The sequence below is a fragment of the Mesoplodon bidens genome, assembly GCF_964165515.1.
Source record: "Mesoplodon bidens genome assembly, chromosome: 10".
Classification (NCBI taxonomy): Eukaryota; Metazoa; Chordata; class Mammalia; order Artiodactyla; family Ziphiidae; genus Mesoplodon; species Mesoplodon bidens.
The window spans coordinates 36,520,731-36,537,545 of NC_138172.1; the positions used below are offsets into that span (position 1 = coordinate 36,520,731).

At 36.9% G+C, this 16,815-nt stretch overlaps 1 protein-coding gene across 16 annotated transcripts in view; it reads left to right on the forward strand.

Annotated features, from left to right (window-relative positions):
• Positions 1-16,815, forward strand: part of PBRM1 (polybromo 1) — a gene marked incomplete at its 3' end in the record, with an annotated part of 101,729 nt that overhangs the window by 42,532 nt on the left and 42,382 nt on the right. For 10 of the 16 annotated variants that reach the window (XM_081246332.1, XM_081246333.1, XM_081246326.1 and 7 more), the window contains 4 exons: positions 4,512-4,788; positions 7,061-7,166; positions 10,287-10,929; positions 14,299-14,510. In XM_081246332.1, the coding sequence (XP_081102458.1) occupies positions 4,512-4,788; positions 7,061-7,166; positions 10,287-10,929; positions 14,299-14,510 (1,238 nt within the window). Of the gene's footprint in view, positions 1-806; positions 852-4,511; positions 4,789-7,060; positions 7,167-10,286; positions 10,930-14,298; positions 14,511-16,815 lie in introns of all 16 variants that reach the window. The other 6 variants (XM_081246336.1, XM_081246322.1, XM_081246323.1 and 3 more) reach the window with 1 other exon arrangement.

A 16,815-nucleotide genomic window follows, 5' to 3' on the forward strand; every position in this document is an offset into this window, starting at 1 on the left:
TTCCGAGGACGCATTAGCCCAGGCCAGAGCCTTAAAAAAATATCTGTAGCTTGTACTTTGTGGGACAACCCAAATAGATTAAATGAAAGTTATTATTCTAAAACCTCCCATAAAAAGAAAAGCATTATGTTCTTGAAATAATAAAATCCCACTTTAGACAAAAAGTCTTTTTGTGCACAGGTTTCTTAGGAAGTGTTTTGTTTAATGAAGTGAAAAATACAAGTAAGAGAAGAACAAATATAAATCATAGCTAAAGCAATAAAATAACATATCTGGGTTTGAAATACAGGCATGAGCACACATTAAGAGGTTGACAGAAGCAAGTCCTATACTTTGGACTGTGACAAAGGAAATAACATAACCAGCCTTTTAGAAGGTAGTTATGTTAAGAGGTTTTGGTAATAAGAAACAGACTTCTCCAGAATTCAGGCAAACATGACAGCCTAGTAGATTAAGTTAAGCTTATCCAGAGAAGTCAGGGCCAAGTTTTCAAGTACCACTTGACTTGACTCCTAAGTGTTGTGTATGATTCTGTCTTTGTGTTATTTTTTTCATATCAAAGATTGTGAGAAAAATTACTGCGGGTATGTTCTCTTCATTCTGGGAATGTATTCTTCTCCCCAAACCCTCTACCCAAAAATCCACCTGCTATCTTCCATGTTGAAATGTTCCAAGTATTCTTAAAACCTTTTATCCTTTGGATTGAATAATCCTCTTTTTTCTCAACCATATTTGGTTTGTACATGACCTCCAATGTTGCTTGTTTTGTTTCTCTTCACATGTAATGTTTGTTTCTGCTTTCCCAGGAACACTCTTGACAGTGAGATGTTGGGTCTCAGGAGGCTATCCAGGTGTGCAGTCCTTTTTTATGCATAAACATATTTTTTAAAGTGTAACTTTTATGGCATGGTCAGTACTGATTAGGTGAAAAGTGCAGCCTTAAGCATGTGAATAATGGTCTTTATTTGGATGCCAGTTTATTTTATGAGTAAAGAAAGCAGTACAGTTTGGAAGTATAGTTAGTAAAATGAGAATTAGCCTAGGTATATTCAGGAGCTGTAATTTGTTGCCAGCTTTGCCAGGGGCAGTAAGCCCCCACAGCAGTCATTGTGGCTGTGCTTCTGCAGCAGAGGTAGAGAGGCTGAGAATATGGTAGCATTGCCAGTGTCCAGGGGCTGGCGGGTGCTGATTGTCTTTTATAGATTGGGGGATGGTGGAGGGATCATAATCAGTGTTGACAATCCTAGTGATGTCAGTCTATGTTGGCACCTATGCATTGGGTTACTGCTTCTTGAGCATAAATACATTCTTCAGTCTCTGATCTTGTCCATGTTTTATTTCTTTAAAAGCATCCATTCTTTTGCATGTTACTTACGATTTTTAAAAACAGCCCATAAGTTGCCATGTTATGGTTCTAGTAATCATTGTGTGGTGCTTTTATTTTCACCTTTGCCATCTGGCATTCATGGAGTGTCAGTTGTTTGCAGAACACCAGACTCTGCTCACAGGTCATAAAGGAGAACGTTTAGTCATCACCTCTACCTCTTCCAGGAATTTATTGGCCAGGAAAAGAGGCAGGTTAAAAACAAATGAACTTATGTGTGAACGCTGTAGTAAAATAATTGTTTAAGGTACACAGTTGTATAATTGTATGGAAGTGTTGTGTGATTGCCCAAATAGCTTTAGGAAATGTGATTTCCCTATCATGCTTTTTCTTAAAAGTTAGATGTTCTAAAGTTATCTTTATGTTGCTACCATATGTAGTCTACTCTACAAAATTACTGTATTATTATCTTCTTCCTAATATTTTCCTTAAGAAAAGTTTTCTTAGATAGTAAATTTAAGGAAAAGACAATGGATTGTATTTCTTTTATATCATTCATAGTATATGGCACTGGTTCTGGGTAGTAGTAGAAGAAATAGAAATGTGGGGCATCGTGGAGTAGTGTTATAACCCCGAGCTCTAGAGCCTTACTGCCCAAGTTCAAATCCCAGTTGTTCTTATCAGCTGTGTTCTGAGCCTCATCTCAATTTCCTCATCTGAAAAAGGAGTTGATGACATTACCTGCATAGGATTGTTGTGAAGACCTGATTGCTTAGTATGTTTAAAGCCCATGGAACTGGGCCTGGATGCAGTGAGTACTCACTAAATGTACTCACTCTGATTATTTTCTAGCAGTATTTCCTGCTGGCATCAAGACATGGTAGATTTCATTTTGTTTTTAGTCAGATGTTACTAATCTGGGAAACTCCTTAAAAAGGTGAGTAAAAAAGTCCTTGAAGACTTGAAGATGAAATATAGAAAGCCTTGTAAAAGAAACAACCTTTGGGTTTACTTAGCTTCACAGCAGGCACCACTGAAGGTCTAGGGCCAGGGAGTTAAATTAAATGCTGGGAGACTTTGAAGCCTGTGAGCAGGGTTGACTTTGATTAGAGAGGCCCTTGGTAAGAGCTAACTTTTTATCATCCATTTGCATGATAAAAGCAGTCTGGTGATTATCAGCTGATTCAAGTCTCAGTTCTGATTAGTCACTTTATGGCCTTAGGTATTCACTTGAGTCTCTAAGCCTCTGTTTTTATATCTGCAAAGTTGGGATAATAATTGTACCTGGTTCTCAGAGTTTGAAGATTAAATGATAGTGCTTAGCACAGTCCCTGGCATGTGGTAGAAGTGTTAGCTGTAACTATAAATAGGAATCTTGTGTGTATATCCAAATACAAATACGTAATAAATAATAGCTTCACAGGAAGAATAATGATAAGGACATTTGAGAAAGTGGTCAGCCACAAACTATGAAGGTTAGGACTAACACCATGGCAGGAAAAATTAAAAGGAAAGATCAGATCTAGAAGCGCTATGGAGGTCCTCTAGGACTTGGTGATAAACAAAGAGAAGCAAAAAGTGACATTGATTTCAGTGTTTTAGGCTGGGTTTAGGGGTCAGATGGTGGTCCTGGAAAATCAGGGATTCAGAGTGAAGCCCCTACTAGCTCATAATCTTCGTGCAAATTAGAAAAGGCACCCATTTCTCTTGACTTTCATTTATTGGAAAATTGCTGTAATATACTGATTTTGTTAGCACAGAACCAATTATGGCCCATCTCCTGTAAACTTCTAAAACTGTATATTTATTATGTGTCTGTGACCTGAATTGACATCCCCTTAAGTATGGCACCCTTAAGTGCATAATGACAAACAACCTTGGTTTTGAACCCCCTTAAGATGTATTTTGTCGAAGTATCTTCACAGGTGCTGATTGAAAAAGAATGAGTATGCCAGTTACAAGGTCTGGGATTTAATTTTATGCACCTTTCCCAAAACAGGGAAGAGTGAACAAACTGTTTATAGTTCCTAGTCTGAGGGCGGAAGAGAGGATGAATAGAGGGGTTTAAAGAAGAATCTAAAAATCAAAGTGACATTGAAAACAGTAACCAGAAAGTATCACATAGGGAAATATGGTAGCTGTCTTTCAAAGTTACTTTCAAAAGTGTGGATATAATAAGGTTCAACATCATATTGGAAAAGGATAAAGTAAATATACCAGCCACCCAAGCTAATACAGTTATAAAAGAACATGAAGTTTAGCTCTGAGTTTTTTCTGGCAGTCAGATTAAAAGTAATGGGCCTGTGGGTCTCGGTCTCAAAGGCAATATAAGGATCTGGAAAAACAAAATAACAAAACTGGATTAGTTCAGAGAAGATTGTTTGTCCCTAATGACAAAAGTTCTGCTTGCCTTTGAGGATGGAAACCAGTTACATATCACTCTCTTGAAGTGAGTGATACAAATGGAGAAAGGATACTATAAGTGTTACAAGTCCTAAAGCAGTAAATTTCAGTTATTAGACCAGTTACCAAATTCTGTGATATCAAATTCAGGTTCTGAAATTTTTCTTTAGAGGCTTCTTGAAGGCTAAAGTCATCTGTGTTCTAATCTCTGCTCAGGTGTGGAGCTCTGTGATGTTGGAGCTTTGTCCTGCATTCCCCTTTTATTATTCACTTGCTAAAGTCCTGGACTGAGAGAGGTCTTCCTCTCTCATCATCCCCTCAGGATATGCAGGTGTTCAGGAGTGGTTGTCATAGGAGATGGGACACTTCTCTTTGTGTTTGTTTAAGGGAGAACTGTTAGTAGGGAATCAGCAGTTTTATTCCACTTTTGCTCTGTTCTTAAAAAATATATTTCAATTGATAATAGAATTTCATCTTCTTTGACATTAGACAAGATCTTTTTTCAAGCATTTCATTTCATAAATATTGTAAACACGTTTGTCTGGTGTTCTTGGGGGGTGCTCCTGCCAGAGTCACTATGTTTTAACTATTTTGAAAAATTTCCTAATATTTGCTTATAGCTTCCAGCATGTTTACCGTGTTTGTGCCATACATAATCAACACATTATAATCATTATGAAGCACCTGCCCACAAGATTAATTTGTTTTATTTCGTGTTCATCCTTATATCAAGAAAACTGAACCTGTTCTCATTTTCCCCCTTTTCTCCCTCCCCCTTCAACAGTAAAAAGAACATTAGAAAGCAGCGAATGAAAATCTTGTTCAATGTTGTTCTTGAAGCTCGTGAGCCAGGTTCAGGCAGAAGACTTTGTGATCTATTTATGGTTAAACCATCCAAAAAGGACTATCCTGATTATTATAAAATCATCTTGGAGCCAATGGACTTGAAAATAATTGAACATAACATCCGCAATGACAAATATGCAGGGGAAGAGGGAATGATAGAAGACATGAAGCTGATGTTCCGGAATGCCAGGCACTACAACGAGGAGGGCTCCCAGGTGAGGACGTGTGGGAATCCTGGAGTAGGTACATTTTCTTTTGATCTTGAGAGACCAGGTCTAGAGGCCTAACTTAGGTTGCTCTTCTCAGTGACTAGCTTAATATTTTGTCTTTTCTTAATTATTTAAAATGGGAGGCAGGACACTGTAAATGTTAAGAGTTTACACTCTGTACAGCTGTCCCTGTATCGGGGGTGGGGAGTTGGTTCCGGGACCCCTGTGGATACCAAAATCCACAGATGCTCAAGTCTCTTATATAAAATGGCATAGTACAGTCGACCCTGCAAATCCCATGGGTTCCATATCCATGGATCCAGAGCGTCAAGTGTAATCTGACGTCCTAGATTTGAGTCCTACTCTGCCAATCCCTGTGTAAGTAACTTATCTTTTCTGAGCCTCATCTGTAAAGTGGAGATAATAGCAGTACTTGCATCAGGGTTATTATAGGATTTAAATGAGATAATATTTACAGAGCATGTAGCACAGTGCCTGGTATCCAGACACTCAGATGAAAGCCAAGGACAATAAAATCTTTCATCATCATTTTATTGTTACTATCCTCGGTAGCCATACTTCTCTAAGGATAGTCCGGAAAATTGTATAATTATATAAATATCAGGATATTCCCAGTAATGCACCTTTGAATAATTGACTTTGTTATGAAGCATCTTGATTTTAGTTCTTTGTCAGTAAAGCTAAGATACATTCTTCCTTTCATATTTTTTTCTATTTTATGTCCTTTACTTAATTTTTTTAATTGAGGTATAAGCGACATGTTTCAAGTGTACAACATAGAGATTTGATATTTATATATGTTGCAAAATGATCACTGCAGTAAGTCTAGTTAACCTCCATCACCATATGTAGTTACAGATTTTTTTTCTTGTGATAAGAACTTTTGAGATCTATTCTCTTAGGAACTTTCAAATATGCAATACAGTATTATTAACTATAGTCACCATATATTACATCCCCATGACTTATTTATTTTATAACTGGAAGCTTGTACCTTTGATCTCCTTCATTCATTTTGCCCATCCCCTACCCCCACCTCAGGCAGCCACCAATCTGTTCTCCATATCTATGAGCTTGGGTTTTTTTGGTGGGGGGGCTGTTTTTAGATTCCATATAAGTGAGATCATACAGTATTTGTCTTTCTCCATCTTATTTCACTTAGCATAATGCCCTCAAGATTCATCCATGTTGTCTCAGATGGCAAGATTTCATTTTTTTATGGCTGAATAATATTCCTGTGTGTGTGTGACATTTTCTTTATCTATTCATCCATTGATGGATGCTTAGATTGTTTCCTTATCTTGGCTATTGTAAATAATGCTGCAGTGAGCATGTATTGGGGGTACCTAGATCTTTTCTGAGTTTTCTTTATCTACTTTAAATCTCCCAGAAATAAAAGTACATTTTCAAATTGTTTATTTCCTTTCTTATACTATTACATTTCAATATAAAATAAAGTAGGCACTGAGGGTGCTTGTGATCAAAGAAATGGTTCTTTCTGTCATAGGAGTTTACACTGTCCTCAGTGTCATTGGCCAATGTGCCACTTGTCTGCCACTGATAAAGAAAAAAGCCACCCTTAAGAGAGGTTGCCAAAGAAGAGAGGTCAGTTATTCCCTCAGCCCCTCTGCTCTGAGGGCAGTCAGGGAGGAGAGCCTTTGTTGGGGGAGTGGGAGGAGGCAGCTGTGGGGGCGAAACAATTGGGTGCGTAACCTTGTCCTTGGCTCTGTGTCACCACCTTTGGCCCAGTCTTCATAGAGATAGAGCCTCAGCAGGGATTGTTGCTTTTCACAGATCAGATTCCCGGCTGTGAACGCACACTGGTGTTAAATCCCTTCTAAGGTTTGAGATGTTTCTCTCCAACTATCAGATGTTTTTAATTTTTAATTTCCATTGAGCTAAGTCTGCTACCTTGAGGGTCCAGTGCAAGAGAGATTTATGAAGAAACAACACATGTAAATATATTTCAGAACTTCTGCAAAAACTTGCAACGATTCTAGTACAGTAGTTCTCAAACTTTAGCCTGCATGGGTGCACATTAGAGTCACCTGGAAAACTTTAAACAACAAACCAGTTGAGGCTGAGGCCCACCCCACGGAGGAGTGATTTTGTTGCTCTGTAGTGATCTCAGGCTTTATTTCTTTAGTTCTCAACTATCCTAACTTATGTTTTTAAAACTTCTTTATGGATGTATATTATACTTCAGTAGAAAGCTTCTTAGAAAAATAATTTTAATTATATTTGTAATTAAATATAGGTGTACAATGATGCGCACATCCTGGAGAAGTTACTCAAGGATAAAAGGAAAGAGTTGGGCCCACTGCCTGATGATGATGACATGGCTTCTCCCAAACTCAAACTGAGTAAGGCAGCCTCACACTTCATTGTTCAGTTCAGTCCATCAAGGATAGATTGCTGATTTACTGAAATAATATTTAATTAATTGGTGAATATAATTGAACTTGCACTACAGCATGGAGTTTCTTACTTCCTCTCAAGCACTGTCTTCCGTATTTTAAGTAAACATAAAAGCACGTGAGGAATAGAATACAGTGTCAAAGGTTTTGCTTTCTTGAATGCAGTGGACATTTTGTAAATGTTAAATAGTAAGATATTTTTTCTACATGTGATGCCTGGAAGAGTATAGTGGCAGATTTTATTTTATTTTATTTTTTGTATGTTTGCTGATTACTAGAATTAAAAATGAGTCCCAGTAGTTCCTCCTAGACAGAATTTGAGAGGTTAGAGATGTCTAGCCACTGTACTGTAAGTTAACTTGGCTGTCTTTTTTTTTTTTTTTTTTGGCCACGCTGTGCAGCATGTGGGATCTTAGCTCCCTGAGCAGGGGTCAAACCTGTTCCCCCTGCATTGAGAGTGCAGAGTCTTAACCACTGGACCACCAGGGAAGTCCCAACTTGGCTGTCTTTTGAGTGTAGTCTGTGGATGGTTGTTTGGTTGAAAACTGTGAGAGAGAAGAGAGACAGCAAAAACAATTAGTACCATTGGGCTAAAGAAGAGGTTTCTGCCTTATTTAAAATATATAAGTAAAATAAATACCAAGCAAATGACAGTGGTATTGTCAAATATTCTTTAGAGTCATATTTGCTGAAAAGGGAAAAAACTAACCCTGATTTTCTATATGAAATAACTGTAAACTGAATTTACAATAGCTTTGGGTATGATTTATTGCTAAGTGATCATTCCTTTTTGTCAAGCCATTCATTTATCTCTTCATGGAATTGTAAAAGCACACAGAAGGTTTGCAGAAACGAAAACCTTCTAATTTATAGGGATATAATGCCTTTTAAAACTAGAATTCATTATACAAATTGAGTTAGGAAACTAATGACAGATAGATACTTTAACAAATAACTATCTAAATATATATAAATACATTTTTTTTAAAGTTCAGGGAAAGGAAATTTTAACATCAATGTTAATTTTTTCATTTCTCAATTTTATGAAAAATTCAAAACATATATAAGTATAAAGAATAGTACAGTGAATCTCTGTATGTACCTGTTACTCAGCATTTATCAAGATTCTGCCATACTTATTTCCTATCTTCCCTTTTTTCCTTCTTTTTTCTTTGTTCTGAATTATTTTAAGCCAAATCCAATCATGTCATTTTATTTCTACGCAGTTCAATATGCATCTCTAAAATACGCAGATATTTTCTTAAATAGCCATGAAGTCATTGTCACACCTAACAAAATTAGGAGTTTCTTGGTTTCATCTAATACCTGACAAATTTTCAAATTTTACTGATTGTCTCACAAATGTATATTTATAGTTGGTTTCTTCAAATCAGGATCTAATTAAGTTCTATATATTACATTTGATTATTTTGTCCTTAAACTCATAGTTTAGAGCAGTCCCCCTCCTTTTTTTATCCTCATGCCATTAACTCTAGAAACCTGGTCACTTTCTTGTGCAGTCCAAAGTTCTGGATTAGTTAGTTCACTTCCTTGTGATGTCAGTTAACTTTTTCCTTTATTTCCCTTATTTCTCATAAATGGAAGTTAACTTTAAAGGCTTGATTAGATTCAGTTTCAACTTGGCAAATAAGGTCCACACATTGCATTTGATTGATAGTTCTTTTAATCTATAAATTCCCCTCCATCTCTCTTTTTTTCCCTTGCAGTTTGTTGAAGAAACTGGGTTTGTACTATAGCTTCCCACAGTCTAGGTTTTGCTAATTGTTTCCCTTTGCTGTAGTTTCACGTGTTCTTTTGTCCTTTTTAGTTCCTATAAATTGGTAGTCGATCAGATTTAGATTTAAATTTGATTCTCCCCTCCCTTTGACACAGAAACTGACTTCAGAGGTGATATAGTGTCTTCCATCAGGTGGCACGTAATATCTGGTTGTTTCTTTAAATTATGTTAATAGCTATTGATGCTTAATTCATTGAAGAGCTGTTAGATAGTGATAGTTTAATTTTACCATTGCTCGCTCATTTACTAACTGGAATACTTCTATATAAATAAACTTTGCCTCGTCCAGTGTTTGGTTACCCAGTGGTATGGTTTTTTTGTTTGTTTGTGTATATTGTTTGGTTTTTGAAAGGATAAAAGCTAGATTTTTTCCCCTTTTATTTACCAGTTTTCAAAATAATGAAATACAAAGAAAATAATGCATTGGTTTACTAAAGTCTTGCAACATCTACCCCATTGTTTGTTCGTTTGTTTTTATTTATCATTAAAAACTACTAGATTTAAGCATATTGCTGAGTTTTATAACCCATTACAATTATGGTTCTTGTTGATACTTACGTTGTCCCAGACTGGCTGCTATGGTCTTTTGACCTGACCATGGAAAGAAGTCATTGGTAGATTCTTTACTGTCTAGTGTTTCAAGCTATACCAGGCTCATCTTGTATAGACTAGGAATTAGCCATTTGCCAAAGAGTTACTAACATTAGTATTTGAAATCAGTATTCCAGCGCTATAGTCTTTATAGTCAAAATTATATAGGGGTATACTACAACTGGGTTGGTCACTGTTTCTAGAATTTTCAGTGGACAGAGCTAAAAAATTTTGTGTGTGTGTATTTTATATTTAAAGAGAAAATACATCTTAAGTTCATACTGTTACTCCCAGTTGAGATTCAAGGCTACAAGGTTTTTATTCAGTGTCCTCTGTTTTAACATCTTGATCTCTTTTTCTCCCTTGATGAAAATCTCAGTTCTCAAGGATACCATAGGAGATGGAGTTAGAGTGTCACATAGCTACTCATTTCCTTTATTCTACCTTATTCACAACTATCTCAACATAATAGTACTTACTCTCCCACCAAAAATATGAGTAGTGCAAACAGTTTTTCTAGTTCTTTCTTTGTTGATAAGGTATGTTTCACTAGAAACGTACTAATTACTGTGTTTTATAAATCACTTGGAATAGTCCCTTGTGGTTATGCTACCAACTTTTTACAAATTTAAGTTCATATATTTTATTTTATCCATTTAACATAAATCTTTCTTTAGGTAGGAAGAGCGGTATTTCTCCTAAAAAATCAAAATATATGACTCCAATGCAGCAGAAACTAAATGAAGTCTATGAAGCTGTAAAGAACTATACTGATAAGAGGGGTCGCCGCCTCAGTGCCATATTTCTGAGGCTTCCCTCCAGATCCGAGCTGCCTGACTACTATTTGACCATTAAAAAACCCATGGACATGGAAAAAATTCGAAGTCACATGATGGCCAACAAATACCAAGATATAGACTCCATGGTTGAGGACTTCGTCATGATGTTTAACAATGCCTGTACATACAATGAGCCCGAGTCTTTGATCTACAAAGATGCCCTTGTTCTACACAAAGTCCTGCTTGAAACTCGGAGAGACCTAGAAGGAGATGAGGACTCTCACGTCCCAAATGTAACCTTGCTGATTCAGGAGCTTATCCATAATCTTTTTGTGTCAGTCATGAGTCATCAGGATGATGAAGGAAGATGCTACAGTGATTCCCTAGCAGAAATTCCTGCTGTGGATCCCAGCTTTCCAAACAAACCTCCTCTTACTTTTGACATAATTAGGAAGAATGTTGAAAATAATCGCTACCGGCGGCTTGATTTATTTCAAGAACATATGTTTGAAGTATTGGAGAGGGCAAGGAGGATGAATCGGTATGTTTTCAAAACCATTTCTTTTTGAGAAGGTGTGACATTTAAAACAGAAGAAAGAATTTTGCTTTGATGTGCTATTTCAGCATAGGTACATGATTACAGTTGATGGGGTGCTATTTTGAATTTTAATTAGCCAAAACTTATAGAGAGCAAGTGTAGTCTGTGGAGGAGAGAAGGCACACTACTAAATTGTCTAGGGCCAATGAGGGGAAGGAATGAGACAAAATTGAAGATCTGTTGAAAAACATAAACTTTTAAAATATAGCCTTTCGTAGAACATGTATTTTTAATGGATAAAATGCTTTCAATTAGAAATAGTAATATGATTTTCTTTTAAAGTTTGAGTTCAATGCAAGCATGCTTTAAATAAATTAAAATAGCTCTAAGATACTGATCTGAGGTTAGACTGATTTGATTGTCATTTCAGATATCTAAAAGGACTTCTTTTTAATCTCAGGTTCATCACTTTTAAGTTCATTCTGTAGACATTAAATGTTCTAAAAGAAGAAGAAATCAAATTTAAATTTCCATCAAACTTAAATTCCCTTCTAATTTTGATCTGTGCTGTATATTTGCCACACAACAATAGTATATACTCAGCTGTGAAAACAGTTTCAGTTCAGCAATTACAGTGTGTCTTCTATATGCTCTTGAGGTCACTTGGGGGGAATATAAAAAGTTAAAAATACAAATCCTACCTTCCTGGAGCTTACAGTCTATCATGCTGAGAGCTAGACCTTTAGTCACTGGGCATGGGGTGATTCCAGCTGGGGAATCTGTGAAACCTGGGTTTGCTCTGGATCTTGAAAGAAAAATTAAAAGTAATGTTTGATGTTCCTATTGAGTGCCTGCCCTTTGTAAAGCACCACGCTAAGTACTTCATGTACATAATCTCTAACCCTTATAATAGCCTTCTAGGTAGGTGATAATCTTCCTAATTTGTATACGAAGATGTACACGACAGAGAGAAATACATTGCCAAAGTCACACAACTAGTAAGTGGCTTGGCTCATCTTGTTCCCCACTGTAGAGAGCCACTGCTGAGCCAGTCACCAAGAGGCCAGTCATGGAGCACAGCCAGGGATGATAAGACTTGAGCTGTGTGCTCTAAGGGCTTGAAGTCTGGCAATTGGGATAGCGCCTATGCTTAGGGAAAAATAATTCCAGGCATGAGATAACGTTTAACAACTTGATATTTAGTAAAAGATGGTGGAGTAAAGGAACTGCGTTAGAGTTCTAAAAAGGCATGAGACGTCAGAGAAGAATGGGAAAATGGGTGGGATTCAGATAAGGTAAGTGGTATGAGTAAAGGCATAGGGTTAGGAAATGAATATGGTGTGTTCAAGAGACACGTGGAGTTGGGGTCAGATTGGAGAGGCCCTTGAGTGACACATTTAGTAAATGATCCTTATTCTTCAACAGTGCAGATAGAAATAAAGAGAAATATGGGGGGACATATTGTAGTCAAAATCTGCATTCATTTATTCGTTAGTTTTCATTTATTCAACAAATGTTTATTGAGTGACTACCAGTTATGAGAATGTTCTGGATACTTGGTGTATACCAGTGGACAAAACAGACAAACCCTGCTCTCATGGAGCATAGAGTTCCATTCTTATTCACAGTTTATTTAAATAGTCCTTAAGTCTAAAGTCACTCCTCTCCTCCCTGCCCCCCTACCTTACCCCCAGTATATCTTGGGGTTAGTCTGTGAGTCCTCCAAAATAGACTTGTCTCTTAGATTATTAGCAACTTTGTTTCTTAGAGAGATGACTAGCAACTTTGTTTCTTGTATAGATGACATGATTATTTTAAGAATTAAGCAGATTTGTATCTCTAGGAAATGAGCTCTTTTGCTTCTCCCATTGTTGACATGGTTAGTTTTTGCTTTTGAGGCCTAGGAGGTAGAGCAGTATTACAGTATTCCCCTTTTTATCCATGGTTTCACTTTCTGCAGTTTGTTACTCAGGGTCAACCAAGGTCTGAAAATATTAAATGGAAAAACCCAGAACTAAACAATTTGTGAGTTTTATAAATTACACACTGTTCTGAGCACATGATGGAATTATGAATCTGCCCTTTCATTGTAATGTGGATTATCAAAAGTGTGTTTTCAGTTTTAATTTTATACTTAAAATTGTAAGCTCTTGTAAAATTAATTTCAAGCGAACAGTCTTCAGAAGTCTCTTTTCAGAAAATAGGCATCAAAATAGTGTCGTAGGAGTTTTTTTCCCTTGGCCAGTTTTATTTTTATTGCTTTCCTACAAGTGTTAGCATTTCTATAACCTGAAAAGATTTTAGAATCTTTCTTGAAACATCCATTTAGGTTGTTATTGGCATTGTTGTAGATTGCCAGTTCACCTTTGCTGGTGAGAAGCATTCTGGAGGCTTCGTTCAAGTTTGATGCTCTAGTGATCCGTATCAGCAAACAGCTGACTGGGCTTGCTACACCATCCACACTAGCCTGACCAGAATGTCTCCATGGCTGCTTCTGATAAGTCTTTGTCTCTGGTTACCTTTGTGGATAATTTTTTAGACCCTGATACTCTTAGTTAATAGAATTATCTTCCTTCCTCAGACCAACAGTGGATTAGAAATAGTAATAGAATTTCTTTGAGTCTAAATTCTGAAGTTCATTTTTCCCAATCCTCTCATTTTATAAATGGTGAAAGAATCTTTTAAAAGTTTTCAGTATGACAACAGATAATTTTTTTTCTGTCTTTCACTATGTTGCCTCTGGTGATTCCCCAGAATTATGTAGTTATTTCTGGGAAACTAACATGAACACTGACTCTGAGGCCTGTAACCATTTTACGATGCCCTTAGGACTTTGCAGTTGAGGTTCAAATATTCATGGAGTTGTACCAGCCTAGGCAACCATGATATAGATCCAAAAAGAAGAAAATGGGCTAAATCTTTTGTTAATACCTTATACAGTGTGTTGGTCCCTTAACTAAGAGAAAGTAAAAATTAATTCAAAGATTAGATACAAGTAAGTGTTGCACATGGTGTGGAGCCTTAGTATAGTCCCTGACTCTGGCAACCCCCTTCTGTTGCCAAAATCAGCTAATGAACATGCTATGTTTCTCCCCAGGAAGCTGTATGAGGCCTTTCCTTTTACATGAGCTGTACAAGGAGTGAGCCTTAAGGAAAAGGCAACTGGTGAGCATGAGGCTCACCAAGGTAAAATTACACTTCAGATTCTGTTCTGACAAATTTTAAGGAGATAGCCTTATTAGAACTGCACAGAAGTTACCATTATATCAATTAATGCATTAAAGAAGCATTTCATAGAATGCTTTAACATATAAGCAGGGTGTTTAAAAGAAGCAGCTTGTGTGTCACTGAATACTTTTAATGCTATTATAGGACAGATTCTGAAATATATGAGGATGCGGTAGAACTTCAGCAGTTTTTTATTAAAATTCGTGATGAACTCTGCAAAAATGGAGAGATCCTTCTTTCACCAGCACTCAGCTATACCACAAAACATTTACATAATGATGTGGAGAAAGAGAAAAAGGAAAAACTACCGAAAGAAATAGAGGAAGATAAACTAAAACGAGAAGAAGAAAAAAGAGGTTAGTTTCTTTCATTTTATTAAATATGAAGAAACATTATTATGCTCTGTCCTAGCTGGTCTTATAATTACCTGTGGAGCAGAGTCCTGTTTGTGTACATGAAGACTCAGGGTGTTGGCTCTTTCAAAACAGACATGGTGAGATGGGAAATGTTTTTGTCATCAGTTTGGTCATCAGACTGGAAAAGGTTGGAAGTTATATGTGACACAGCTGTTATTCTAGTATTTCAAGAACAGAGTCAATTAATTCACAAGTGTGGAAGCTAAATACCTCTTAATACTATTGGTAGATAAAAACCTAAGGGGCCCAGCTGGGGCTAGAGAGCATTCTCAGCAGTGCATAAAGTTTCTGCCCCATTGTTCAACAGCATGGCTGTCCTCATATGGACTCAGCCAGGTAAGTAGATTATATTTTGTTTTTGTTTTGAATTATTTATTTATTTATTTATTTATTTATTTATTTATTTATGGCTGCATCGGGTCTTAGTTGCAGCATGCAGGATCTTTTGTTGCGGTGCGCAGACTTTTCTCTAGTTGGGGTACACAGGCTCCAGAGCACGTGGGCTCTGTAGCTGCCGCATGCAAGCTTAGTTGCCCCACAGCATGTGCGATCTTAGTTACCCGACCAGAGATCGAACCTGTGTCCCCTGCATTGGAAGGCGGATTCTTAAACCACTGGACCACCAGGGAAGTCCCCAAGTAGATGATATTTTGGTTGAACCACATAACTAGGAGGACATTTTTATTTTAATTATATCAACCTAAAAATGTTACCTTGAGTCACTTGCCAGAATTTAGAAATATTTGAAAGTAGGAAGGAACTTTTATTAGAAATTTAATCATTTCTGAAAAAGTTAGAATTCACATAAATACCTAGAATATATAACTTTCCAAGAGTCAAATTAGTCTTTAGCATCAAATCTCCTCCTTAGAGTCTTTTTTCCTTAGGCAAGAGAACAAAATAAGTTGATTTGAAGCAAATTCTCATAAGCAATGGCATATGCAAAAAAGAAGAGAAAAGAACCTGGTTGGTGAGAATAGTGATTTTACCAGTACAGGGTTAGCTGCAGAAACCAGCAGCTTTTTGCCAGAAGGAATGTACTCATTTAGGAGGGTGAGTGTGTGTGTGTGTGTGAGTGACCGGGAAAGGGGGAGGGGGGTCCTGTGTCTTTTCCAACGAAAGCAGTTGATGCGGGAATGAACAGGGTAAACCTGTAGCTTCGCTTGCCCCAGGTAACAGTTGGGGTTGAGGAATATCCTGAAGATTACCATAGAAGGGCTAAGATAAGCTCTCCACACATTCTTGGCTGACTGGAAAACTACACATGTACAGGGGAGATGCGAGATACTGATGAAAAGCAAAATGAGGGATTCTTGAAAGTAGGTCACAACTTTGAATGCATCCCCCAAGCCACATGTAGATCGTTCAGCAGAGGGTGGATCCTTACAGGTTTGAGGTGCTTGAATACAGTCTTCACCTAAATCATTGGCTGAGCTTTAGCTATGTAGACTTACAGCCACCCCTCATGCCATGTGTCCTAGTATACTTATAATGGGAATCTCAGAGGAGAGAAAGAAAGGGGAAGAAAAATATTTGAAGAAATAATGGCTGAAAACTTCTCAAATTTGATGTAAAATATTAACCTACAGCTCCAAGAACATGTAAGAAAACACAAAGGGAATCACATCTAGGTATGTCATAATCAAACTGCTGAAAGAAAGTCTTAAAAGCAGAAAAATAACTCATCATGTCCAAAAAAACAATATGATAATGACTCATAAGAAATAATGGAGGCCAGAAAGCAGTAGAATGATATTCAAAATGCTAAAAGGGGAAGAAAACTGAACCGAGAATTGTGTATCCAGTGAACGAACCTGTCTTTCAAGAGTGAAGCTGAAATAAGTCATTCCCAGATTAACAAAAATTGAGAGAGTTCAGTGCTGGTAGATCTTCCCTATAAGAAATACTGAAGAACGAGCTTCAGGCCAAAAGAAAATACCACCAGGTAGTAACTCAGATCTGTAAGGAGGACTGAAGAGTATTGGAAATGGTAAATATGCGGGTAAATACAAAAGACTATGTCTGTATCTTTTTCACTTAATTTCTTTAAAAACATTAGATTGATTAAAGGAATAATAACACTATTGTTAACTTTATAACGTTTATGGAAGTATATATGTGACACAGCTAGCACAAAGGAATGGAGCCGTATTGGAGCAAAGTTGCAATATTGAATGAAACTAAATCACTGTTAACCTGAAATAGATGGTGACAAGTTAAAGATGCATATTGTAATAACAAAGAG